This window comes from Bactrocera neohumeralis, chromosome 4, assembly GCF_024586455.1.
Source record: "Bactrocera neohumeralis isolate Rockhampton chromosome 4, APGP_CSIRO_Bneo_wtdbg2-racon-allhic-juicebox.fasta_v2, whole genome shotgun sequence".
In the NCBI taxonomy this organism is placed as follows: Eukaryota; Metazoa; Arthropoda; class Insecta; order Diptera; family Tephritidae; genus Bactrocera; species Bactrocera neohumeralis.
In genome coordinates, this window is record NC_065921.1 from 37,480,113 (window position 1) to 37,505,272 (window position 25,160).

The window sequence follows — 25,160 nt, forward strand, 5'->3', positions numbered from 1 at the left end:
AATCGGCCCACTGTTACGCCCACAAAATGGCGAAAACCGAAAACTTATAAAGTGTCATAACTAAGCCATAAATAAAGATATTAAAGTGAAACTTGGCACAAAGGATCGCATTAGAGAGGGGCATAATTGGACGTAATTTTCTTGGAAAATTGGGCGTGGCCCCGCCACCTACTAAGTTTTTTGTATATATCTCGGAAACTACTATAGCTATGTCAACCAAACTCTGTAGAGTCGTTTCCTTCAGGCATTTCCATATACAGTTAAAAAATGGAAGAAATCGGATAATAACCACGCCCACCTCCCATACAAAGGTTATGTTGAAAATCACTAAAAGTGCGTTAACCGACTAACAAAAAACGTCAGAAACACTAAATTTTACGGAAGAAGTGGCAGAAGGAAGCTGCACCCAGGTTTTTTTTTTAAATTGAAAATGGGCGTAACGCCGCCCACTTATGGACCAAAAACCATATCTCAGGAACTACTAAACCGATTTCAATGAAATTCGGTATATAATATTTTCTTAACACCCTGATGACATGTACGAAATATGGGTGAAATCGGTTTATAACCACGCCTTCTTCCAATATAACGCTATTTTGAATTCTACCTGATGCCTTCTCTGTATGATATATACATTAGGGACCAATGATGATAGTGGAATAAAACTTTACACAAATACGGTATTTGAAAAATATGTAAATGACGGATAATGAAATCTCGATTATCACTTTATCATGCGAGAGTATAAAATGTTCGGTGACTCCCGAACTTAGCCCTTCCTTACTTGTTTTTCTTGGCAATGTGCATTTCCACGTCGTTCTGTAAATTTTTAATAGAGGTTGCGTCGGGTATTTGAGCCGGCCCAGGTTGTTAATACTTTCTGCAGGCGAATATACAAAATTTTAGTTAATTGATTTGAATCATGTTGGGTATAAAGATTCTAAATACAGGCAACTATACAATGAGGAAGCAGAGAACATAAACATTGCTGTTGTTATCTGATTGAGGTATGAAAATTGGTTCAAATCATCACGTTCCCACCGCGGTACTTAACAGTTTTCCTGGTGTATCTGGAATTATATGCCTGTCACCTGGGACGATGAACAAAAGGTTGTGGTATGAGAATTGGATCATTCTACCATCAATCTTCACCAATGGTGCATATCCGATGATTTTTCTGATGATAACTCATTTGTAAAGTGTTTCTAAGCATTAGCATGTATTCAAAATTAAGAAAAATTTTAATTAAAATTGTAAATATAATGTTAAATACCGAGAAAATTAAACATCAACAATCACTCGACACTCAGCACAGAACAATGCAAGGTTTAGAAGGCAACGATAAACTTTTCGGTTGTGTAAAGAGATCACCGGAAATACGCTTGGAGCACCCATTTTAACTGGGAAGTTTAATAGAGAAATGATCCTGCTGCAGCAAATCAATTTTCCGAAGGTTTCAGTTTTCAGTTGCTTTAATATCAATAAGGGCATTTCAGTATTTGTTAAGAATAATTTCATTGTTCTTTGGATTTATAAAGCATAGCCGCATTTCATTTTTAGTGTAGAATAATTTGTATAACTGCAGTCAAATGGCAATGCTGGCCGTAATCTTAAATTATCTTCAAATTGCGACATCTGTTGTTAAATATTTTTAAATGTCATCCGACGCGTGTGTGTTTTTCTGATTATCTTTCACTTTGTGCTCATTCGTTAATCGGTCGCTGATATAAATTCAAGTATAATTTTTATGCGGAAAACTTTTGCGTCAAATCGGACTATTTCTAAATTTAATATCCTATGTTAGTAAATTAAATGTAAAAGTGTGCTCGGTGTAAACAAATACCAAAATACAAAATTAGTGAGTTTTATTTACATGAATTTAGAAGTGTAGTGTTAAGAAAATACAAATTCAGCTACGTGTATGTTGTGTTGAACCACTGCCAGTGCTAAACGTAACGGCGCAATGGCAGAATTCTTCAAGTATGCAAACGTTATAATAAGGCATAAGAGGCAAAAAGGTTGACATAAATGTTGCCGCTGTGAAAAAGTGATTTTATTCAATATTCAATTAAATTTTTTTCCTCCAGTCGTAATTGTAAAAAATAATCTCAATTAGGTGATATATTTCCAATCGGATATATATTTATACAAATTGTACAGTGTTAATATAAAGAGTATATATACATATAGTATGTGAGTAAATGATTGATTTCGAGGAATGTGAATGTGCAATATATGTATGTGCACACTAGGAACTATTTCAAATAATAAAACTTTGTACAAAGTACAAAGCTGTATGTAGAATGAAGCCTTGGGGGTTTTTACCGCGACGGGTTTTAGATATTCTGATTGTCTCCTCAAATATGCTTCTTTTACATAAAAATAATTAATTTAAAACTGTATAATAGCAAAAACATTCCGTTTGCTTTCTATACTGTTTATAATAATAGTAAATGGTCATCAAACAAGATAACTGTAATTAAGAGAAAATGTAAATTTCTTGTATAAAGACTGTCTAATTCAATAATTATATGAAAACATACGTGTGTACACATATTTTTCCACAATTTTACTCATTTTCCCGGGCCACATTGCAATTGTCGCTATTTTCATCAAAAGCAAATCGGCTATTGCCCTCATTTTCTAAATACGCATTTCGCCTTGCAATGTTTTGCAAATTATTTTTAGTAAAATGCAGCAATAGTTCTAAAAAACTTGGCACCTTGCAAACAGAAAGAATTAAACAAAATAAAGATGAAAGCAGAATCGGTTGACACGGTGTTTTAAATGTTCATTTGTGCTAATAAAATTAACAATGAAATTAAATATATCGGGAATGTTATCAGATAATAAATGTTATATAATGTACATACATATGATACGTTCATGTATTTATCTATGAATCCATAATATCGATCATATACTACATACTTAACATTTTTAACGCTAGATTTTCGATGTTTCTGATTTCCTACATAATGGGTTGTCAAAAAAGTCTTGCGGTATTTTTATTGAATTTTTTTTATTTTATTGAAATTGAAATGAATTTTTGATGACTCATGCCCAGCTCTTGACCGATGCTACGGCTGCTACTATGCCGGTCTCTTTCGACCAATTCAGCGATTTTATCGCAATTTTCGACGACAGGCCTTCCGGAGCGTGGCGCATGTTCGACCACCTCTACACCAGAACAAAAACGTTGAACGTTGAAACCATCGTTGTGCGGTGGAAATGGAAACTGTATCGGGTCCATAAACTGCACAAATTTTATTGGCGGTTTGAGATGCATTTTTGCCTTTATCGTAGTAGTACTGTAAAATATGCCGTATTTTCTCTTTATTTTGCCAAAAGGTATAACATGACCCGATTCGACGAATAAAACTAGAACAACGCGCTTTCAGCGCCAACTAGCGAAAATACCGCAAGACTTTTTTGACAACCTAATATAAGTGTCATCGTCACTTCAATCTTATCGAAAATACAAAATTTTAAGACTAAGGTATGAGATTTAAGAAATTATTACTAAAAAAATTTCTTACCAATATGAGTAGTTTCTATTTTGAAATGGTTTTTCCTTCTCTTGTAAAATTACAAAAAGTGTTGTTGCATTATTTCGTATTTGATGTGACAATATGTAATCGTAAAGCTAGTAATCACAAGAATCTTCTGATTAAGAATATTGCGTTACAAGCGATATTTTCGTCATAAGTGTAGAAGTAATTTTCTGTTATTGAATTATATCCTTATATTTTAATTTTTTAGGAAGGAAACATATAGTTTCATGAAACTAATTAACGACGACATAAGATCAAGCAATAGCATTTTGTATTTTGTTTTTTATCTGCGCCTTAAATTTTGAAACAGAAAAAAAAACATATTTGAGCAATTCGAAAAACAGTCCTGTAAAAAGTAGTTTTTATAATAAATAGTAAGTCTAAATGTGTTGTGCAACTAATTAACCACGTTTATTTTAATAAAGCAATTATTAAAAAAAGTTCAATATTTTTTTAAGCAAAACTACTTTTTGATTTTTCTTTATATGGTTTACCATCAAAGTATTTACCACCAAATTGTTATGAAACCATTGCTTAATGCGTCGAACTCTGTGTTTTGGGATGTTATTTTACTAGGAAATTCATGTTAAGGGCATGTGTCCATTAGCATACATATATGTATGTATTTGTATGATATTATTAATGATACATATGTACTTAAATTACTCCATTTGTCCATCAATTTTGAATATAGGTCCTACGCTACTCCATGCTTCAGAATTGGTTGACTCCTTAATTCTCGAACAAATAGTTTGATTTCCTATGCTTTCGTTTTACGCGTTATCCTTTTGTTTGGAACTTTCAATAAAATATAAGAAAATCTTTTAATTTTTCTTTTATCACATTTTCAAAAAAAACTCTTTGGTCTCTCCACAGTTCCAGTTTTTTCCAATTTTATTATGGAAGAATAAAAACAGATCACATCCGATTGTTTTGCATATATATACATATGTATATTAAGAGGTATTATTGAACTACAAAATTAAAATGATTTTATTTCAAAAAAAAAAAAAATTGTCAACGTACCGTTTATTGACATTTTTTTGCGGCCGTCAGCTTCTTGGCTATGCTTCTTATCTGAAACGAAAAAAGCAATTTTTTTTTAATCTGGGAGCTTTTATTAAGTGCATAATAGAGGGGTTTTGAGAAATTTGAAAAATTGGGAATGTAGGCCAGGATTTTGTAAAAAGTGCCATTTTTACTTGTGTTTTTCGAGATCAAAGTAATTAAACAACTGTTAAAATGTCATTTTTGACTTGAGTATAAAATTGTCTATAAAAACGCTTTAGTTCGAACAAATCGGTTAAATAATTCGCTCGCAATTTTGAAATGATGAAAAAAAATAGTTTCGAGAAAGTGCAATGGTTCTAGGGCCTATTTCTTCGAAAATATTCGGAGTAACCAAATGAAACTTCTGGACTATATTTTTAAATAGTTTTTCAATTGATTAGACGGATTTTTTTTTTACTTCTAGAGGTATGTATCTCCCCCCTTAATTTATATTTAACATGTTTGCTGTTTTACAATTCATAGGCAATGAGAAAAAATGTAAAAAGTTACTAACCCACCGTAAAATAGAAACTTTTTGCAACTTAGGAATACAGAAAATATAGTCGAAGAATTCTTCTTAGATATTTGCATGATTCATTTGGGTCTTACACAAATAACTCAGTTCAGTACAGTGCACTTCGGTTGTGTCCATCGTTTTGCCGGTTGCCTTATCTTACGGTTTATACCGGCTTATTATGCCACATGTGTGCACAATTTTTCTTTTTCTTGTTGCATATTTGTACAGTTCTTTGTCAATTTGCAATTACTCAATTCGTTATTTATTTCATTCTTTATTCTCTATGAACTTCATAGCCGTTAGCAGTTCTTCTACCACACACGCAGAGAACACTAAATAAAAATATAATGGAAGTTGTGAAAAAAAAAGTTGTGGTGTTGAAACTATTGAAATGCGATGCAAAGCTTAATCAACATAAGGGAATGCTTCCAGACGTTGAGAAAAGCAATATATACACATACATACGAATCAATTCATATTAAATTTAATATAATTTTTTTTTCTTTAAGCAGACCACTTCCTTAAACTTTAGACTTCCGATTCGTTAGAAATTATTGTGCTTAAAAAATATTTAATAATGAAAAAAAACGTTAAGAAAATATTTTTTTTTTACAATATAATATACATTATTCTAATTGTTTTTGTAGGCTTCCACACATACATACCATATATACAACTTTATTCACTTGACTGCAAATCCTCTAATATATTGCGGTTTGTTTATTTATTTAATGTTTCTGCCCCAGAGTTTGCGCACGGAGAACTTCTTGATACCACAATCAAGTGCACAGTTGTAGGCATTCACTTTCATTCATCACTGGCATGTGGTAAAGAGTTATATGGTATATGCACATATTTAAATACAATTACATATGCATATATTCGTGCTCCCATGGTTTCTTAGTACATAATTACACTCATTCATTTAAATGCTTAAATACTCGTATATAAGTTTGTATGTATATATGCGTTGATTCATTTAAATACAACACATGTAAATTTCCTATCATCGCTGACTCAATTGTAAACAACCCACACCCTTTGAAAGTAGTTCGAAAAATATACATTTTTACATTCTGTTGTCGCTTTCGCATATGGAAAATGAAATCCTGGCACACATTTAAAAGTCTGTGCTGTATAAATTATAGCTCTGGCTTCCAGTTCTTAGTTACTACTCTGAACTAACAGGGATCTCCAGAAAATTTTATTTTTGTGTGTAAACACGTTTCTCAATAAGCTTGTTGAAATACATGGATATGTTTGTGTACATAAGTATTTCTTTGTATATATGCATATTTAAAAAATCTACGAACATATACATATACTATACATATATTATATTATACATATGTATGTATATTTAGTACCTGTTTTATTTCACATTCAACAAAACTTTCACTTATTTACCACCTCTTACTAATATTGTGCACTAATGCCTAATTTTGCAGATATTACAGTTGGTTGACCTTTCTTCAAAGTGAACACGTTGCCAATATAATGGATGATTATCAAATAGAAACGCGTCGACGTTCACGTTCAAAAACACCCTTCCTACGTTCCAGTTGCGACCACGAAAACTGCGAACATGCTGGCGAGGAGGGCCATACACATCATCACCAACAGAAAAAGAAGGTGCCCAATGTGCAGTAAGTAGTTTGATAAAATTGAATATTCGTACAAAGAACTAATCAATAAGTGTATTTCCAAGTGGCTGAGCACATGTGCGGCATTCGAACTTCAATTCGATTTAATTATTTGTATTTTTTTTTGTGCAACCAAACATTGAACGATCCAAACAACAAGTTACCAACGACAAGATAATGAACCTAAAAAAAACACTAAAAATAAATAAAAACACAAAATTGAAACAGAAAGCGACAAAGCAAAACAAAAACCAAAACCGACGCTGTGGTGTCACAAATGATGTAGTTGTGTGCATGTCGTCATCGCGTAGCTATTTAGTCAACTAGTCAACTCAAATGGGCGGGAGATGGAGCAGGCAGGCGTGTGTGGCGTCAATGTGAGCGCGATCGTCCGCATTCGCGCAATAGTTCTAGTTAGAGGCGGCGAGTTGCTCTCATTTATGTAAGTCAAAGCTAGCAGCGGCAACAGACAGCGCTTATTTTTTGTAACGTTCGCCAAATTGGAGATTCAAATGACTCGAATTGTGGCGTTCAGATTGTGCCCGGGTGTTGTGCTGACTGAACGTGTGCGTGCTTTACTCGCTGTTCGTTATTTTTTTGTCAGTTTATTGTTCATTGCGCGAAGCGTGCGCTGCTTAAAGTCGATAGACTCGCGTATTGGCGCGCTTTTTAACCCACTTTAGTGATTTCCATATACAGTAACAAAACAATTGAAACCAAGTGAGAAAGTAAATAAATATAAACACGCGATTTATTACCAGTTTGCCGTTGAATTCAAACCGAACTCGTCATCGTTACCCTGACTAACTGGGCAAATCGGCAGGGTGAGAAGCATGTATTCATATATACATATGTTTATATCCATGGATATATTTATATATATATATATGTACATGCCAAAACTCGCTGGCCATCAGTGTTATTGTGTTTTTGCGTTTGTTTTTTAGTATTCTTGGAATGATTATGTGCTTATTCTAGTTTTTATTTTGAACGATGACGACACACAGCGTTGTTTTTGTTTTTGTACTTGGCTTTCGACGTTATTATTTGTTTGGCCATAAATTTTTAGCTTCAATGGCTTCGCACAACAACAACTCCATTTTTTGTTTATTTCGCTATTAAGCTTTTTGAAGGTTAAACCGAAATATATATACGAGTAATAGCAAATATTATTATTTACATGCCACATTTTGAAGTTGCTTTGAAATATATTTAGTATGCGCATAACAATGAAATAGAACTTGTGCGTAACGCATAAATTATGCTTCCCTCGCACTAATTTAGTTTATTGTAAGATTAAAGATCTTGATAAGCGAGCAGTTGGAACAATAAAGGTGTATACCCTTCTTCATAAATGAATGGTGTGCTCAATTTCTGATGTCATTTGGAAACAAATTTAAAAACAAATAGAACAACTGGCTTGTTTTGACCTAAGTCAATATAGCTATAGAGATATAAGTAACTCTTTAACAGTAACTATAGTTCTCCAGTGATCATTTCCCTTAAATTAATTAGAAACTCGTTTTAAGAATATTTAGATATATGTACGTATGTATTATTTTGTGTAAATGACGAAAATTTAGGCCACTTAACGATTTTGAAACCCGATAGGGACGAAATTCACTATACGTAGAAAAATTATTATATTAATACGAAAGTAAATAATCTCAGCACCATGGTTAAGTCTTCTGCGATTTCACCATTTATTTTTTTATCGTTAAGCTGTAAAACTTATTAGAAGAAATTTTGAGAGTATTGTGAAATGTTTACGTGTCGCACGTTGTAATTAAAAACAAGAAAAAACGTTAACTTCGGCTGCACCGAATCTAATATACCCTTCACAGGTGCATTTCTTTTAGTAACTATGTGTTCAGTTTATATGGAAGATATATGCTATAGTAATCCGATCTGAATTTTTTCGGAGATTAGATTGTTGCCTTAGAAAATAATCCATACCAAATTTTGTGAAAATATCTTGTCAAATGCAAAAGTTTTCCATACAAGAACTTTTTTCCGATCGTTCCGATCTGAACAATTTCTTCGGAGATTACATTGTAGCCTTAAAAAATAATTTATACCAAATTTCGTGAATATATCTTGTCAAATGCAAAAGTTTTCCATACAAGAACTTTTTTCCGATCGTTCAGTTTGTATGGCAGCTATATGTTATAGTGGTCCGATATCCGCAGAAAATGACGTTGGCAAAATTTCAAAACGATATGTTAAAAACTGAGGGACTAGTTCGTATATATACAGACAGACAGACAAACAGATGGACATGGCTAAATCGACTCAGCTCAACATACTGATCATTTATATATACACTTTATAGAGTCTCCGACGCTTCCTTCTGTGTGTTACTTCGTGACAAACTTAATATACCTCGTTCAGGGTATAAAAACGTTAACTTCGACTGCACAAAAGCTTTGATGCCCTTTATAAATACAAAAGATTCAGATACAGCACATTGTAGCGTTGCCTTGGACAATAATTCGAAACTTCGTGAAAATATCTTGTCAAATAAAAAAAGTTTTTCATACAAGGAGTGGATTTCAATCGATTAGATTCTATGACCGCGGATAGTAAGCTCGTCATCCTGTTCACTTGTATATATATTTTATAGGATCCGCGACGTTTTCTTCTGGATGTTTTATGCACCCAGTTCGGGCTATAAATAATGATTATGAAATATCCACAATGATAAATCCTCTCGATATTGTAACCTATGCTTGCGACATACCCATGAACAATTTTTTACTGTAGTGATAACACATACTAACTCTTTCTCTTATTCTTGCTATAAAAATATTTATGGCGTTTGAAGCGTTTAACTTAAAAATACTTTATAAATATTTTAATCCACTTTGTTTACCAATGCTATCGTCAGCTCAAAAATTCCACTTTTTTCTCAGACACACATACATATGTGTGCATATTAATATTATAATATTATATTTTTGTTGTTTTTTATTATAACAAAATCATTGTTTATATTTATTTTCCGATCAGAACTATTGTGGAGGAAACCGTGGAGGTGGCATCATCTATCTTACCAGCAAAACAAACACAAAAATCTAAAACATCAGATTACTCCAGCGAAGACACAAGCCCGGAGAGTAAATCAAAGAAGACCTCAATAAGTATCAACGAAGAGTCTTCACAGAAGTCCAAACAAATGTCGTCGTCGTCAACGAATAGGACCTCCACCACCACAACCAGCACTACGGTGGTCACAAAACGCAAACGTGTTGCCGCCTCCACACCAAAGGCCATAGAGAACTATTTACAAGAGAGTTTTGCCTCACAGTTCACCGGCGGCACTGGTGTCGAGGCTGCACGGCAAAGTTATAATGAAATTACCCAAAATGCGCTCAATACAGAATTTGAGCGTTCACTGCGCAGGGCGGAAGCCGCCGGCAGCAATAATAGCAGCATTAATAAATCGTATAGTAATATTTTGAGCAGTTCAAATGGCGATCTTAGCGATCACATTGCATACCTGGAATACAAACGTGCCGGCGAGTACTGGAAGTGAGTGTAATTCATATGCAATCATAATTTACAATTCAAATGTGTTAGATAAAATAAAAGTAATATACACTCATCAATATTTATTGCAGCACCACACCGAAACGGATTATACCTACTCGAAGCATTCGTCGTTTCGACGGGAATTGGCGCCCGGCATTGTTGCCATGCCGAATATGTCGCGTCTTGGCCTGAGAACTCACAATGAACGTATCAACCACATGACCAAGCAACTCACCTATGATTCGGGTGATGAAATCGATTACCAACTTGATGGCTACCGCAAACGTCAATACAATCGATATATGCAAGAACAGAAGCAATCATGGTATACACGCATCATTACAACGATTGTGACGACAATCACCAGCGCATGGTCAGCGGTGACTGGTGGTGGTGCAGCTGCTGGTTATGACAGTTCATTGTACACAACGAAATACGGACAGGAGGAACGAGGTGAGCGCACCATATATATACATACATATATACGTATATATAGTTATATACACTTGTATATAAAAGTTATCAAATATGCAATCACTATTTTGCTTCCTCGCAGGTTTCTTTGGCTCCATTGCCCACGGCATATCATCGTCCATATCACAACTCTTTCGTTATGTTTACATATCGATTTCATCTCTACTTTGTTTGGATACTTGGCTCTTGCAATCGTCTAATGCCGACTCCAAAGGCAGAAAACGCTTTCTGCTGCTACTGTTGATCTTATTGCCATTGCTGTTGTTGGGCGGTGAGTATTATTGTGAACATTTATACGAAGCTTGTCACTATGTCAATGGACTCTGCGGAAAAATAATAGAATAACTAACTAGTAGGTGTGTGGGTTGCGACAGACAACAACAAATGCCATTGTCAAAGCGCTACACGCGTAGTAATAGCCCCTGACATTGAATATATTTCGATATTGTAATAAATTTTCAGACGTGTTGACCTTGTAGCGTTGTGAGCGTTGTCATTAACCGCTAGTGGCAGTGAATTTGAATACTGTTATTGAACTGCTGAAGCTGTGCGGCTAAGTGCTTAATATCGCTTTGCTATTTTTAGCCAATACATGCATAGTTACATATGTATATGATTTTCAGTCATACCTACATACATGTACATGTAGCTGTTTGTTGTTCGCCATGACGCTACGTGCTGACTGTTGTTGCGCGCGTCACGTGTGGAAAATTTCATAATTTCTGAAAATTAAAATATTGCACAGGTAATAAAGGAGATTTAATATAAAATTGCGCAATATGACTTTCTATTATATTTAAATTGTTTTTTCGAGAATCAAAATTTGACGATATGCAGGGCTGTGAATTTTTTAATGGAAAATGTTTAGGATTAAAAATGAGATTTTGATATTTTTTCTCTTAACATCTGTATTAAAGAGGGTTAAGAGTTTTTTAATAGAAAATTTTGGGATAAAAAATTAGATTTTGACTTTTTTATCCTAACATCGGTATTAAAAGGGCTGTGAATATTTGAACATTTATGGATTAAAAATTTGACTTCTTTTTTTTTTAATCCTAACATCGGTATCAAAACTTGAAAAATAATTTTTTTAATTCCAGCATCAAAAAAAAAAAAATAACTGAAGATTTAATATTTATTGGACTGAAAATTAAAAAATATATTTTTTAATTCATTAGTAAAAATTTAAATTTTTTTTAGCTAAATAGTGAAAATTGCAAATTTAAATTTTAATCTCAAATTCAGAATTAAAAATTGATAAAATATAAATCGGTTGAAGCTAGAGAGCTCTAGCTCAAAAGTTCGTGTTCTTGTACATAAGCGTGCTAAAATATTAATTTTAAAACATTTTTTTTTAATTTTTAATTATATGCGTTGTGAATACAATTTTTTTTTCTATTTTTCAATCGGGTATTTTGGATTAAATTTAAAAATATTTATTTTTCAATCCGATATTTGGTATTGCAATTATTTTAATAAAGATTTTCGGGATTTCAAATAAAAAAAATTTAATTAAATTATTTTTGATGTATTATTTGAAACGCTGATGATATGAACCATTTATTGAAGTTCTTTGAAAACTTTATACAATCTGAATTATATTTGATATTTCAACAATCGCGCAATAAATAGTTTTGCTACAAACAAATATCGATGAAATATTTTTTTTTATAAATACACTTTTAATTATATTTTTTTAATTCAAAAATTCGCACATTAATTTCGAAAATGGGGTTTTCAAACCTTAGAAAACAGTTTTATTTCGAAAATGGGTTTTTAGAATTAGCAGTTAGGTTTCGAAAATAGGGTTTGTAAATTTTAGAATTCACTGTTTGCTTTCGAAAAAAGAAGATATACAAACCGTCCATTGACATATTGCTTGCTTGCTTTTAAACTTTATACTAATATTCTTCTTCAATTCTTTTGCAATTTTTCCCCACGATTTAAAATCGAAAACCAACTGTTGTGAAAAACTACGCTTTTGCATCGCAGGCCTTTACCATTACCTAGATCACCCAACGATACCCCAATTTTCCGAAATGTCCTTCACCTTACCTACACTCCCAGATTTCTCCAAACTCGATATGTCCGAATATTTCAAAGAGGATAAACTCGCTGCTCTTAAAGAACAAACTTACAATCGCTTAGCAGATTTTCGCGATTGGACCGATGATTATGTTATGTATTTGCGCACGGTGTCTAGTAATATTTACGATGAGGGTCGTAAATTTTTTCAACGCGAAGAACATTTTGAACGCGTTTAGAACAGATTTCGTTAATATTTTCGGTCAATTTATCTTTGAGCTGTTGCAACAATTAGCAATCTGAACAAATTAGAAAGAAATTTCTATAACACAAAAAAAAAAAAAAAATCCAACAACAGTTAAAATACGAAAATCGTAATTATAATATTTTCTATTATGCGCCATTAGTTTTCATCGTATTATTATCGTTTATAATTTATATTATTTATTTATTTTATTTATTTTTTGTTTACGTTTTAGTTGCTCTTTTCGTTTCTTTAACGTTTCTATCAAGACCTTAAGTTCAATTTTCCTACTTTAGAACAAATGTACAAAATATCTAAGTTTTGCATTATATAACTCTTTAGATTTCGTTCGTAAAATAGTAAACTAGTTAACTACAAAAATGTCATAACGTACAAAATTCGTTGCATTTCGGATATCATCGTTTATCCTATCCTAACGGTGACTCCCTAAAGTACCAAAATACCTTAACCAATCCTCTAATCCCTACCTCGCCCTTTGCACTAATCTGCATACGATAGTATGCGTAGTGTTTCGGGACAAATTCACCACACAAATGCATTTGCGTTAGAAAAGCGTATGCTTCCTGCGGAAGCTGTTTGACACCAATCGGAGAAGGATAGAGAATGCTGCAATTAATTAAATATCAACATCAACCTACCCACATCTACACACACATACACATATCTAAAGTAGAAACCAAAACAAACAAACAAACACGCCACAGAAAGCTCTATTACATACTTACAAACTATAATCCGTTCAATAAATAAGTGAAAGATTCTGTGTTGTCTAACAACGTAAAGTTTTCAAATCTATTAAATGCTTTAAACTTAATTATTTAATAAAAAATAATAACTGTTTTGATATGTTAAATAATTGTATTGTTCAAAATTATTTTCAAAATTTTTCCCAAAGTCCGTGGTATTTGCGTTTATTTCGATGTATTTCATATTTTTATCACATTTGGTTTGTTAAAAACAGTATAATACAAAAATAAAAAATTTAATCCAGAAAAACCGAATCGAAAAACGCTTTTTATTTTATTCTGTTCCGAGTTAGCGTTAGCTTAGCTGCATGCATTTATCCCATTTAGGTGAGTATTCCAACTCCTTTTCACTCTTCTTTGGGTATGAAATGTGAAAATTGATAATTGTACTACTCTATCCTTCTTCATTTGGATCAAATTCAGTAAGTTTTTCCCATTTTTATACATTTTTTCTAATACAAAGTGGCGTATGCCGAAAAAAATTAAAATCCTTCCTGCTTAACAGTCCATTTGGCAAATTCTAAATACTTTACTGTTATTTTACAAAGCGTTTAATCAGCATTTCAAGCATTTTATCTTCTGATCCTTTAATGAAGAAGGATATGAGTGTTTTATAATTCATATATTTTTATACATAAGATATATTAATGTTTGTATATATATATTTGTATCAACTTTTTCACGAAGTTAGTAACATGTTGAAGAAAACGTCGTGGACCCTATAAAATATATACCTATAGAAATGAACAGCATGATGAGCGAGCTGAGTCGATGTAGCCATGTCCGTCAATACTATGTTCGTCTGCCCTACAAGAAGCTGCTTATTTATCGAATTCGCCGATATCGGACAACTAAAAGAATATAATATGCATTGCGAACTGTGATCGATTGTGTTTTCCCTCTTCCTAATGTCCCATCAATACCCAGCACTCTACTTCATCAAGGAGTCAAGTCAAGGAGAGAGGAAAATTATGTAACCAGTGCTAGTAAACAGCACCGCAGTTTCTATCTCTATGTCACGGTAGCGAGAGCAATCTGAAAAGGATATGTCCATATAGCACAAGAGGCTACAACGTCATCCAGTGGCCTGTAGTGTTAGTGCCTGTCCTCCCATCCTTTTCTTTTTGCCAGAAGTAGGACGCCACTGTAAAAAGGGTTCTACTTCTAACGGTTTAGCAGCTGCTGCTAGGTTGAAGTTGGCTGATTCATTTCCGATTATGGCTCTGAAATATGGGGTGCGTTCGAGCTATGTAATAATTACGCAAAAAGTTACAGTAGACCGTGATGCTGTTGCATGTGTTGCCAGATCGTGATTGCCATCTCCGAAGCACCCATGCTCGGAGTGCACTTGAGTGTGTATCCACTGTACCCGCGCCAAGCTTTCTTTTGCTTCAGAGTAGCTTTTCAGATTGCTTCCAAGGATATCGTCATATTTTCATTGCTTCAAGTAATGGGCGGCCGTTCCGTGAAACCCACCGAGCAAATACTGCTTTTGACAAGTAAATTTCGGTAAAGACAAATCAAGAGGTCTTCTAACACTCTTAAGGTCCGGAATAACTATTATTTGGGTATATTATAAATGGTTGGGAGGACTCATAATTTCCATCTATTATTGAATGATACTTCTTGGATATAAGAAATAAAAAATAGTTATTTCTATATATAGGTCTATGAAATCTCGTCAGTGGATTGGAGGTTCTGGTCTTTCTTTCCGTAACCGATTTAACTTCGCTCTAAATAAAGGCAAGTGGAGCAAAATCTCTCGGAACGGCGGTTAATTCGATTACACAGTTTTCACTCTTAAACCGGGTACATCTTTCCGAAGAGTTCCAAGGGTTTATCATTGTTTTATCATGTCTAAACTAAACATGATTAATCTCGACTATTTTGGGTTAAAATAATGAATAATTTCTTTCCTTGACTCTGCGAAGATTATTTTAGAAGTCTTGAATATTAATATACTTTTGACAGTTCCTTCATATTACCGTTTTTTTGACGTGAAAATCGTTCCCATGGCACATCCGAACACATGGAACCCTTTTAACCTCTCTTAATAATACATCTTGTAGTAATAACTTTGAGTCTTTTTAAGTAAATAATATAACCTCAATTACAGCATGGTGGTTACAGGATGAGGAAGATCGCGCCTACTACCTACAACGCACACAATCTCTTCTGCCTGTTTCGCTGCTTGCTAGTTGGCAGAGTGCCCTCTACAACGGCGGCAACTCCTTCAAAGGCTACATCCAACAGCTGCCGGACAATGTTAAGACCTCATTCAACCATTACTACGCCAGTTATGTGGGTGGTGGTGCAGCAGGCAGTGGTGATTCCGAGGCGCACATGCATATACACAACATCGAGCAGCGACTTCAAAAAGCGCTCAGCGCCGAGGAATATGAAAACATATTGAATCATGTGAACAGTTATGTGCAGGAATTGATTGACTTGAAGTTGGCGAAACAACAGCGTGAGCAAGCACTGCGCGCTGAACAATTGAGTCCTGCGCAGATGCAAATGATTGCAAAGTTGGTGCTCGAGACTGTGGCACAAGAAAAACTAAAGTGGGGAAATGCTGAAGCAAAGTTGGCTGAGCTGAGTGAGGCCGAGGTACTTCGACTGGCCGAGTTGGTTCGAGTACAGTTAGAAGCCAGTGATTGGGCGGACCGACCGGTGCCGCTGTCTGGTGAAAATCTGTTAGAAATAAAACGCCTGATAACCGAACACATGGAATTGCATGAACACAAACATTATACGATGCTATTGGAGCGCATTGATTTGGACGCGTTGTTGCTGCGTATTTTAAGTGCACCACAGTTGGCCAAGTTTGTGGATGGGCGCATCGCTTTGGCGCTGGAGAGCAAACATTTGCATACAGAAAAGTTGCATGAGGGCTCCGGTCACAGCGCTGCCTACAGCGAGCAACAACGACTTATCAATGAGCTAAACAACGAGATAGCCTTTATCAAACTTGCACTCTCCGACAAGTTAACCGAAAATGAAGGACTTCATCAATCCATATCTAAGTTGAAGGTGACGCAAGATGATTTACTTAAGCGTATGCAGGATCATGAGTTGGCCACAGATAAACGCTTCAGTGGATTGTTGTTGGAGATAGAAAGCAAGCTGGCCACACTCAAAGATGAGCCATTCAAGTTGCTCAACCAACAAATCAAGTTGTCGCTAGTAGAAATACTAGGTTTCAAGGCAACCACACCTGGCGGCGCGCCCCTGGAGGATATCGATTTGCAGAACTGGGTGCGCAGTATGTTTGTGGCGAAGGACTACCTCGAGGAGCGTTTGTTGGCACTCAATAAAGGCACCGACAATAAGATACGTGAGGAGATAGATCGGTCCGGCATGTTGTTGATGCGTGATATTAACGAGCGTCTGAAGAGCGTGTCAGCGTTAAAGGAACAAATCAACACGGCATTGTCTGAGGAGGAGGTACATAAGATAGTAAAATCGGTGTTGAACGTTTATGATGCCGACAAAACAGGTTTGGTGGACTTTGCGCTGGAGTCTGCTGGCGGACAGATACTCTCTACGCGCTGTACTGAGAACTACCAGACCAAATCGGCACAGATATCCATATTTGGCATACCTTTGTGGTATCCCACCAATACGCCACGCATAGCTATTTCTCCGCAGGTACAGCCTGGTGAATGCTGGGCATTCCAAGGATTTCCGGGCTTTTTGGGTAAGTTGGAAGTCTATTAAGTGTTCATTTTGTTTTCTTCACATTATTTTTTATTTTTGCAGTTTTAAAACTAAATTCAATGGTATATGTAACGGGCTTCACGTTGGAGCATATACCGCGTTCCCTTTCACCAAACGGACGCATTGATTCAGCGCCAAGAAATTTCACAGTTTGGGTAAGTTAACGGTATACAGTCCTATTCGGTTTTTCTAGAATAACACGTCTAGAGCTGTGGACGAATTGAGGATGCGTAGCTAAGTCGCCCTTGAGCAGGTCGTGTTAAACTTGGAGTTATTTGTCTAATATGAAAATTTCTCGATATTAAAATGCCATTTCAAGAGTAAATAGCAACATCACACTTACCCATCTTAGCATGTTTTTACGATCCAAGCGGTTAAAAAAATATTTCTTGTTAAAAGATCCAGAGGGCCAGTTTATAGCTGCATAGTTCGATACCGCTCAGCCCGCTCCAACGACAGTTGGGTCTAAGTAAGTGGAACGGACCCGGAAACCCCGGCACCATTACGAAATTACTACAGACATGTTGGAATGTTTTTTGCCGTCACAACAACAACAGACCGACCGACCGATAACCTAGTATTTAGCTAATAACATTTCTTTGTCTTTTTCCCAAGAACTGTCGTCCAGCGATTTGTGGTAATTTTTTTCTCAAACTCAATATTTAGTGGCAATCAAGGCCGGTTAGATTTACCTTGTTTATATCCTCCTTTAGGCTAATTATTGCCTTCGGTTTACTGCTATTTCAAATGTTAGCTTCATACCTAATTACTTGCGTAACCAATCGGGTACATGTATTTACATATATATAACACAAAAAATATTTCCAAAAAAAAAAATTTATGTAAACCGAAACAAATATTCATAAAAACCGAAAATACTTAATGAAATCTAAATTAAATTTTTGTCACATTTCGAAAGGGTCTGGAACACGAGAAAGACTTCGAGCCAGTGCTTTTCGGTGAGTATGAGTTTGTAGATAACAATGCCTCCTTGCAATACTTCCCCATAAAGAACAAGGACATCAAGCGGCCATATGAAATTGTGGAGCTGCGTATTGAATCGAATCACGGCCATGCGCAGTACACGTGTCTATATCGCTTCCGCGTGCACGGTAAACCGCCAGCAGCGTAAATCACAGGCCATAGGTTGCCATAGCCATAGGTCTTTAGTTGATAGTTATATACTTATTTATTAATATAGTTTATTGTAAAAAGTTTTTTTTTTTAAATTAGAATGTTAATCTAGAATAGCGGTACTTACAATTGCAAACTAATGAATGTAAACTTTGTGCCTTAAAGAATTTAAAACAGTAAAGGAAGAGAGCAAACACTATTGAGAGCACACAGTTGCACAGTTTGGAATTGCAGGCCTTAGATAACCTCAAAAACCGACTAACCTAAACCTAATGTTACTAATAGTCAATACATTACTTAGATATGAACACACAATTTTGTAAATACATAAGAATTAATAAATGCTGCCACAGTGAAGAATATACATACATACATATATACATATATTTTAACAAGTAGGGAGGGGCTAAGCGTGCATAAATATCATATATGTATGTTAGTATGCAATATGTATTAGTTCGTATGCATAAGCGAAATGGTTTCCTATGTTACTTTCTAACTTGAAGTGCTTTCACAAATACACATAAGAGGCAAACTAGCTTAAGCTATGCTTATAGTTTAATTTTAAAATTTTTCTTAACTTTAATTTAGTTTTAATTTATTGTACTACTTTATATATAGTAACAACATACTAGTGCTAGCTCTAAGTTAGGTTAAGTTATATTATGTGTATGTATTTATTTATTTATTTGAAGAGCTTTAGTTTAAGCTAAGTTAGTCTTACGAAGTACACACAGTCTCAAAGCCAAACCAACACAACGAAGAGTAATAAATAATCTTGCGTTAACTACTTTAATTAACAAATGCTTGCCAATGATTATTGTTTATACTTTACTTAAATTACAATTAGTACTTATGTGCTAATTAGTTGAGCGCCGCCCTGTTAAGGCACGGAACTTTTAAAATAATTATTTTTCATGAGCTCTCTTTGACCGGGCATATTAGTTGTCATTTTGTAACGCGCTTACAATTTACATGACACTTATGAGTTAGCTAATAAACTAATGAATATCTTAGTTTATGCTAGTTGAGCGTCTGACTAAAGCCAGTGCTTAGTGACAAGTGTTGTCATACAAATTTGCGTCCCAAATCCAATTAACACTAAATTTGAAATAAACGGGAGTTATTACATCAAACTAATTGCTAACTAACTTAAAGCATTTTTATATGCAGATCTAACACGAAATAGGTGATTTCGTATTTTTATATTAGATAATATTAACAGCTCTCACATATGTTTGTTTGTTTTTTTAGTATTTAATCTAGAGTTAAGTTTTTGGTCTCTAAAATAAATTTAGCGGTTTCACCTACCAACTACTACCACTAATTTTCCTTAACATTCATAAACATATGTTTGTATGCACACATACATACGCGTGATCTAACAACTTCTTTGAAAACAAATATCAACATAGTGAGTCCAAATGTTCAGTTTTGAAATAAACTCCCAACGGTTTTACGGTACAAGTACAGTAAATATTTGCAATTTTTATGAAAATATCAGTAGATAAGATTTAACTTAATTTATGTGTATGTATAATTGTGTAATATTACATAGATGTTTGTAGAATTTAAGTTGTTTAAAAATAAATAAAAAAAAATGTTCAAAATAAAATAAATATTAAAATAAAAGTCTGGCATATTTTTATTATGGTATTTTAAATCTGAAGGCAATGTTGTTGTTGTTGTTCTAACGGTTATCAATCCCCGTTATGATGGTAAGGGTTATCCATGTTGTCGTCGACGCCATCTACGAAAACATCCTAGCAGGAACTGCTTGGAGAGGAGTTCATTATGCTCCTTAACTGGGAGCATAAGTGTCTCACTATGTAGGTGTTCGATGGGAGACATAAAGAGTGCCGTGTTCTGGCCGTGCCGTGTTCTGGCAGGTCTGAAGTTTCCTCATCTGCGTACCACTGCATCCAGGCGACAATATAGGTGTTGCGTAGTTGAGGACCGGCCGGCCAATTGCCTTGTATGTTGCCAACAACGTTTCTTTGTCTTTTCCCATGTGCTGCCGGCTAGCGACTTGAGGATTTTGTTGCGGCTCTTTACCTTGTCAATAATCGCGGTCGTATGGGGAGAGAAGGAGCATAGACTATCGAAGGTTACACCTAAAATCTTAGGATTATTGACAGTCGGAATTTTGACGCCATAGCTGCAATATTAAGCTCAAGTCTATACTCCTTCGTCCAGTTCGTAAATATGGTCGCTGTAGATTTTGTAGGGGAGAGTGTTAAGTGCCGTGCAGTAAGGGTCTATATCCCCGACCCCCCGCCATTTACTTTTGAACACATGCCATCGATTCCATTGTCCGACGTTAATATCGTGAAATCATCAGCGTACGAGGTTATGGAAACTCTCTCTGGTGGCTGTGGGAGTTTCGAGATGTAGAAGTTAAACAGAAGCGGGGAGAGGACACCACCCTGCGGAACCATCTGTTTAATTCTTCTCAGTTTAGATGTTTCACCTCCTCATGGAGGAAGCGTAGTTTTCTCAATGTCCTGCAGTAGCGTTGCGTGATTGACGCTAAGTGCTGTGGTGGTGCTGTGCACCTTTCGGAATCCATGCTGGTGGCTGGCTAGGCTCAGGTAAGTGAATTCACTACTGGGGAGAGGAGAGTTATCGGACGATAGGACTCCCCTTTGTTGGCGGGTTTCCAGGTTTCAGTAGTGGGACCACTCTTCCGACTTTCCACACATCGGGAATTTGAATAGTGGTTAGCGACAGGTTGAGGACCACTTCTTCGGGTCCGAGAATTCATGACCAATGAATTGAACTTCAACTCGGTCGTCATGCCTCTTCGGGTTAGACAAAGCCTTGACAGTAGCCCAAAGCTACTCTGGAGAAGTTGCAGGACTTTAGGTGCTTTATCCATTTCGTCCGCTTATAATGGTTTACCATTCGCCGAATTTCCAAATTGAGATCCCTTAATCGGGAATCCTCGGGATCGGCATGGCGTAAGGTGTCGCGCTCATTAGCTAAAACGGCTGCTTCGGCTGGGAAATTGGGGCGGATTTCCGCCATTCTTCCAGCCGGAATGAAGCGAGCGGTAGCTGCTGCAATCACCTTGCGAAATCGACGTTCGTCAACGCATACGTCCGTAGGAATGGGTAGAGCATTGAACGTGCTCTCAGTAAATTCTGTGAAGCCGACCAAGTTAGTTTGTTAGATAAAGTTAACGAAGGTGCGGTTGTCCACAGAGACAATATCAGGAGGTTTCTCGATCGAGATAATTATGGACAGATTGTCTGATGCGAGTGTTAGCATAGGTCGCCAGGTTATGCTAATTATCAGACCACCACTAGCGATGGTAATATCGGGTGGGCTATTACAGGTGCCCATAACTCTGGTGGGGGCTTCGTCATTCATTGTGCAGAATGTCGAATCGTTATTCTGTTCCGCCAACTCCATACCCCTGCGATCGTTTGACAGGCAGGAGTGCCAAAGATCGTAGTGCGCGTTAAAGTCGCCTAGTACCAGACGGTTTTCAGCACGAAGTTGCGCACCTATATTCGAGAGATATCCTGTAGGGCAACATATAACTGGGGGGATGTACATTTACATTAAATATTTCGAGCTCGACATCGCCTGACCGGATAGCTATACCCTGACATTCTAGGGTAGTATCCCTGCGGTCGATGTCTTCATCGTCTAATCGATGAAGACTGCATGGTGTTGTGCAATATGAAGGCTAGACCGCCACCATTATCTCGCTCGCGACAACTGGGACAACTCAGAAGATCTGAGCGGCTGTTTAACTTGGTTTCTTGGACCGCAGCTATCGATACGCGTTCCCGATTCATAAGTGCAACTATCTTCTCGATCTTACTCTGGAGTCCGTTGCAGTTAAATTGAAGAACGCGGGCTTGTCGCGGGTGTTCGTGGGTGTCCGTGGGTGATCCTGGGGCTGAAGGTGTGGCGCGTGGGTGGTGTTTGTTGCAGCTGCAGAACCCGCAGGGGCGGTTGTCGCACTGTTGTGTTTATTCGCGAAGCCACTGTTGTGTGTTGCGGTGGCAGACTCCTGCAGCATGGGGCAACGTACGACTCACTCCACTCAAGGCATTGCTCCAATGACGTCAAACAAAGATTAACACTTACCGATCCAAACGCGGTCCCTTGGTCGGATAAAATCCGAGTCAATTCCGTTGCGTAGAACCGACATTAATTCAGGAAGTGATGAAATTCGAAGATCTTGATTGGCTGGTTGGAAAGGTAGGCGCATGAGCGCCCGACCGCAGTAAGTAAGTGTTATCCAGCAACTCAGTCTATTTGGTGAAAATCCGGTTTTTTTCCCACCACGGTTACCCAAAGTGTCTTAAATTGAAGCATTAGTAGCCGTGGAATATAGATATCTTGTCTCATCCGGTTGAAGGCTGTGCTTTCGCATAGACAATGTTCCATCGTTTCATCATCCTTCGCGCATGCTCTGCATTCCGCCAAAACTACTTTTCCAGTTTTCTGAAGGTGGGATATTAAGGGCATGTGCCATGTGATGACAACTACAATAATAGCCCTATCACTCAATCCATCGTAGCGAATCTACGAATACGAACGTCTGCTACGAATACTCATAATTTGCTATCACTGAATCCATGTGAATTCGAAACTTTTGTTGCCAGACTTATAGCGGAATTCTGTAAGCAGTCTCTAGTCACCATTTGAGACATTTTGAGGTAAAGTCTCAATTTGTGACTAGTGACTATGCACTGATAGCAGGTCAGAAAACTAAAAACCAAAAAACTTGTTTGCTAATTTGAATATACTGAATAGAGGTCATCATAGATATTAATCGATTGTAGTTTTTTTTTTATATTTTGTAAGCAATTCAGACACGAAAAAGTTAAAAATAAATAAGTTTTAATTTGTATTGGTAATTATGTTTTTTGACTAAGTTATAGAAAATTTAATATTTGTTAGCGACATATTTATTTTCATTCAAGTGTAAATACATCTCTAAATAATGAAATGTAATCGATTTTTGTGAGTGTCACTTACAGGGTTGCAAAATCGTCTAAATTCACAAAAATTGTCTCTAATTTAAAATCTCAATTTTAGCGACTTGTGACCGTATCACAGTACAAAATCGCTCGGTTAATTTTGAACTTTGACATTTCAAAATCAGCTGGGTAGAAGAAAAAAATTTAAATTTTGATTAATAAAACTGAAATCGTTTATATTTAAACAGATTTTACAAACAAATTATGGATCCGCTAACGTTTTCATTTATGTTGCTTGTGGAAGAACGTGAGAGAAGCCGGCGTGATCTAAAAATTCACCGAAAATCACTGAGAGACAAGAGCAACCCTTTCGATGTGGATGAAACAATGTACGGCTCAAGAGCCCACAAAAATGCATAGTTAAATTTTATTAAAAAAACCGTAAAACCGAAGGAAGGCTACCAGCATGGAGTTTTCCAATGGCTCAGTCAACATTTTGTTGCATTTTAAAAGATGTATTGGGATTGCTTCAGTCCCATTTGTGCTCTCAGTGGATAAACCTTGAGTTAAGTAACGATGAAAAAAGAGAAGCGAAAAGGGACTTTTTTCAGAAATACGGATTTCGAGGCGCGATTTTGTGTGTAGATGGGACACATATTAAAATCGTTGCTCCAATTAAAATAAGTCTCTCTATTATAACCGCAAAGGATACTTTAGTGTCAATGTCATGATTGTAAGTTTGGTGACAAATTCACATTTCAAACCTCTTAATCAATGTTTTGCAGATATGTGACAATAATCACGACTCCCACATACATATGTAATGTGAGCAATGCTCGTTATTTTTATGAGAAAAAGTACCTTGATGGTGAACGAAACACTTGGCTTTTGGGTATTATACATACATTCATATCGTCACCTAAAATGCAAAATAACGTAACATCACTTTTCATAAATTTACATGCGAAGGAAAAACGATATAATAGCAACCAGTAATATTGAAACCATTTGAGTTTTGGCTATAAGATGGTTATACATATATAGGTTATCATACACTCATATTTAAACAAAATTAAAGTTTTCGTTATAAAATGGTTATATGTATATATGTACATAGGTTATTATATCTGACAACGATTTTCAATTTTTTTTTGATGATACGTTTTTTTGCATTTTGGAAGACGATATATATTACAAAAATTTCCAAAACGTCTAACAAATTTTCAAAATCAAAATCGTTTTATATTTGTATAGGAGATGCTGGATATGTCCTAGAACCATTATTCATGGCACCATTCGGCACCTTTCTCTCAGGAAGCCCAGAAGAGAAATATAATAAAATATTTGCCCCCACTACAGATTTTCTATTACCATACTTATCTGATCCAATGCCTTACTCGTAAAAAGAAATTAGCTGAAAGAAAGTCTATATTATATGTGCTGTGGCCCAGCATAAGTAAACTAACAATTAGGCAGAAAAGAATGCATCACTTGTGGCCAGACCAGAAGAATACCTTATGCAGAATTGATTCAAGTAAAATTGCCATCGGTTCCATTAATT

General features: G+C 35.7%; 1 protein-coding gene and 1 pseudogene across 1 annotated transcript; one reads left to right on the forward strand and one right to left on the reverse strand.

Moving 5' to 3' along the window:
* The first annotated feature begins 1,883 nt into the window (after window positions 1-1,883).
* LOC126755325 (klaroid protein) lies at window positions 1,884-19,023 on the forward strand. Its single transcript, XM_050467811.1, is given in 9 exon segments — window positions 1,884-1,980; window positions 6,570-6,767; window positions 9,774-10,295; window positions 10,385-10,392; window positions 10,395-10,748; window positions 10,852-11,040; window positions 15,922-17,505; window positions 17,568-17,680; window positions 18,445-19,023. Coding segments are annotated over 9 exon segments (3,198 nt in total). The 5' UTR covers window positions 1,884-1,963; the 3' UTR covers window positions 18,658-19,023.
* Window positions 19,024-19,512: 489 nt separating this feature from the next.
* Window positions 19,513-22,073, reverse strand: LOC126754848 (uncharacterized; annotated as a pseudogene).
* Window positions 22,074-25,160: the final 3,087 nt, after the last annotated feature.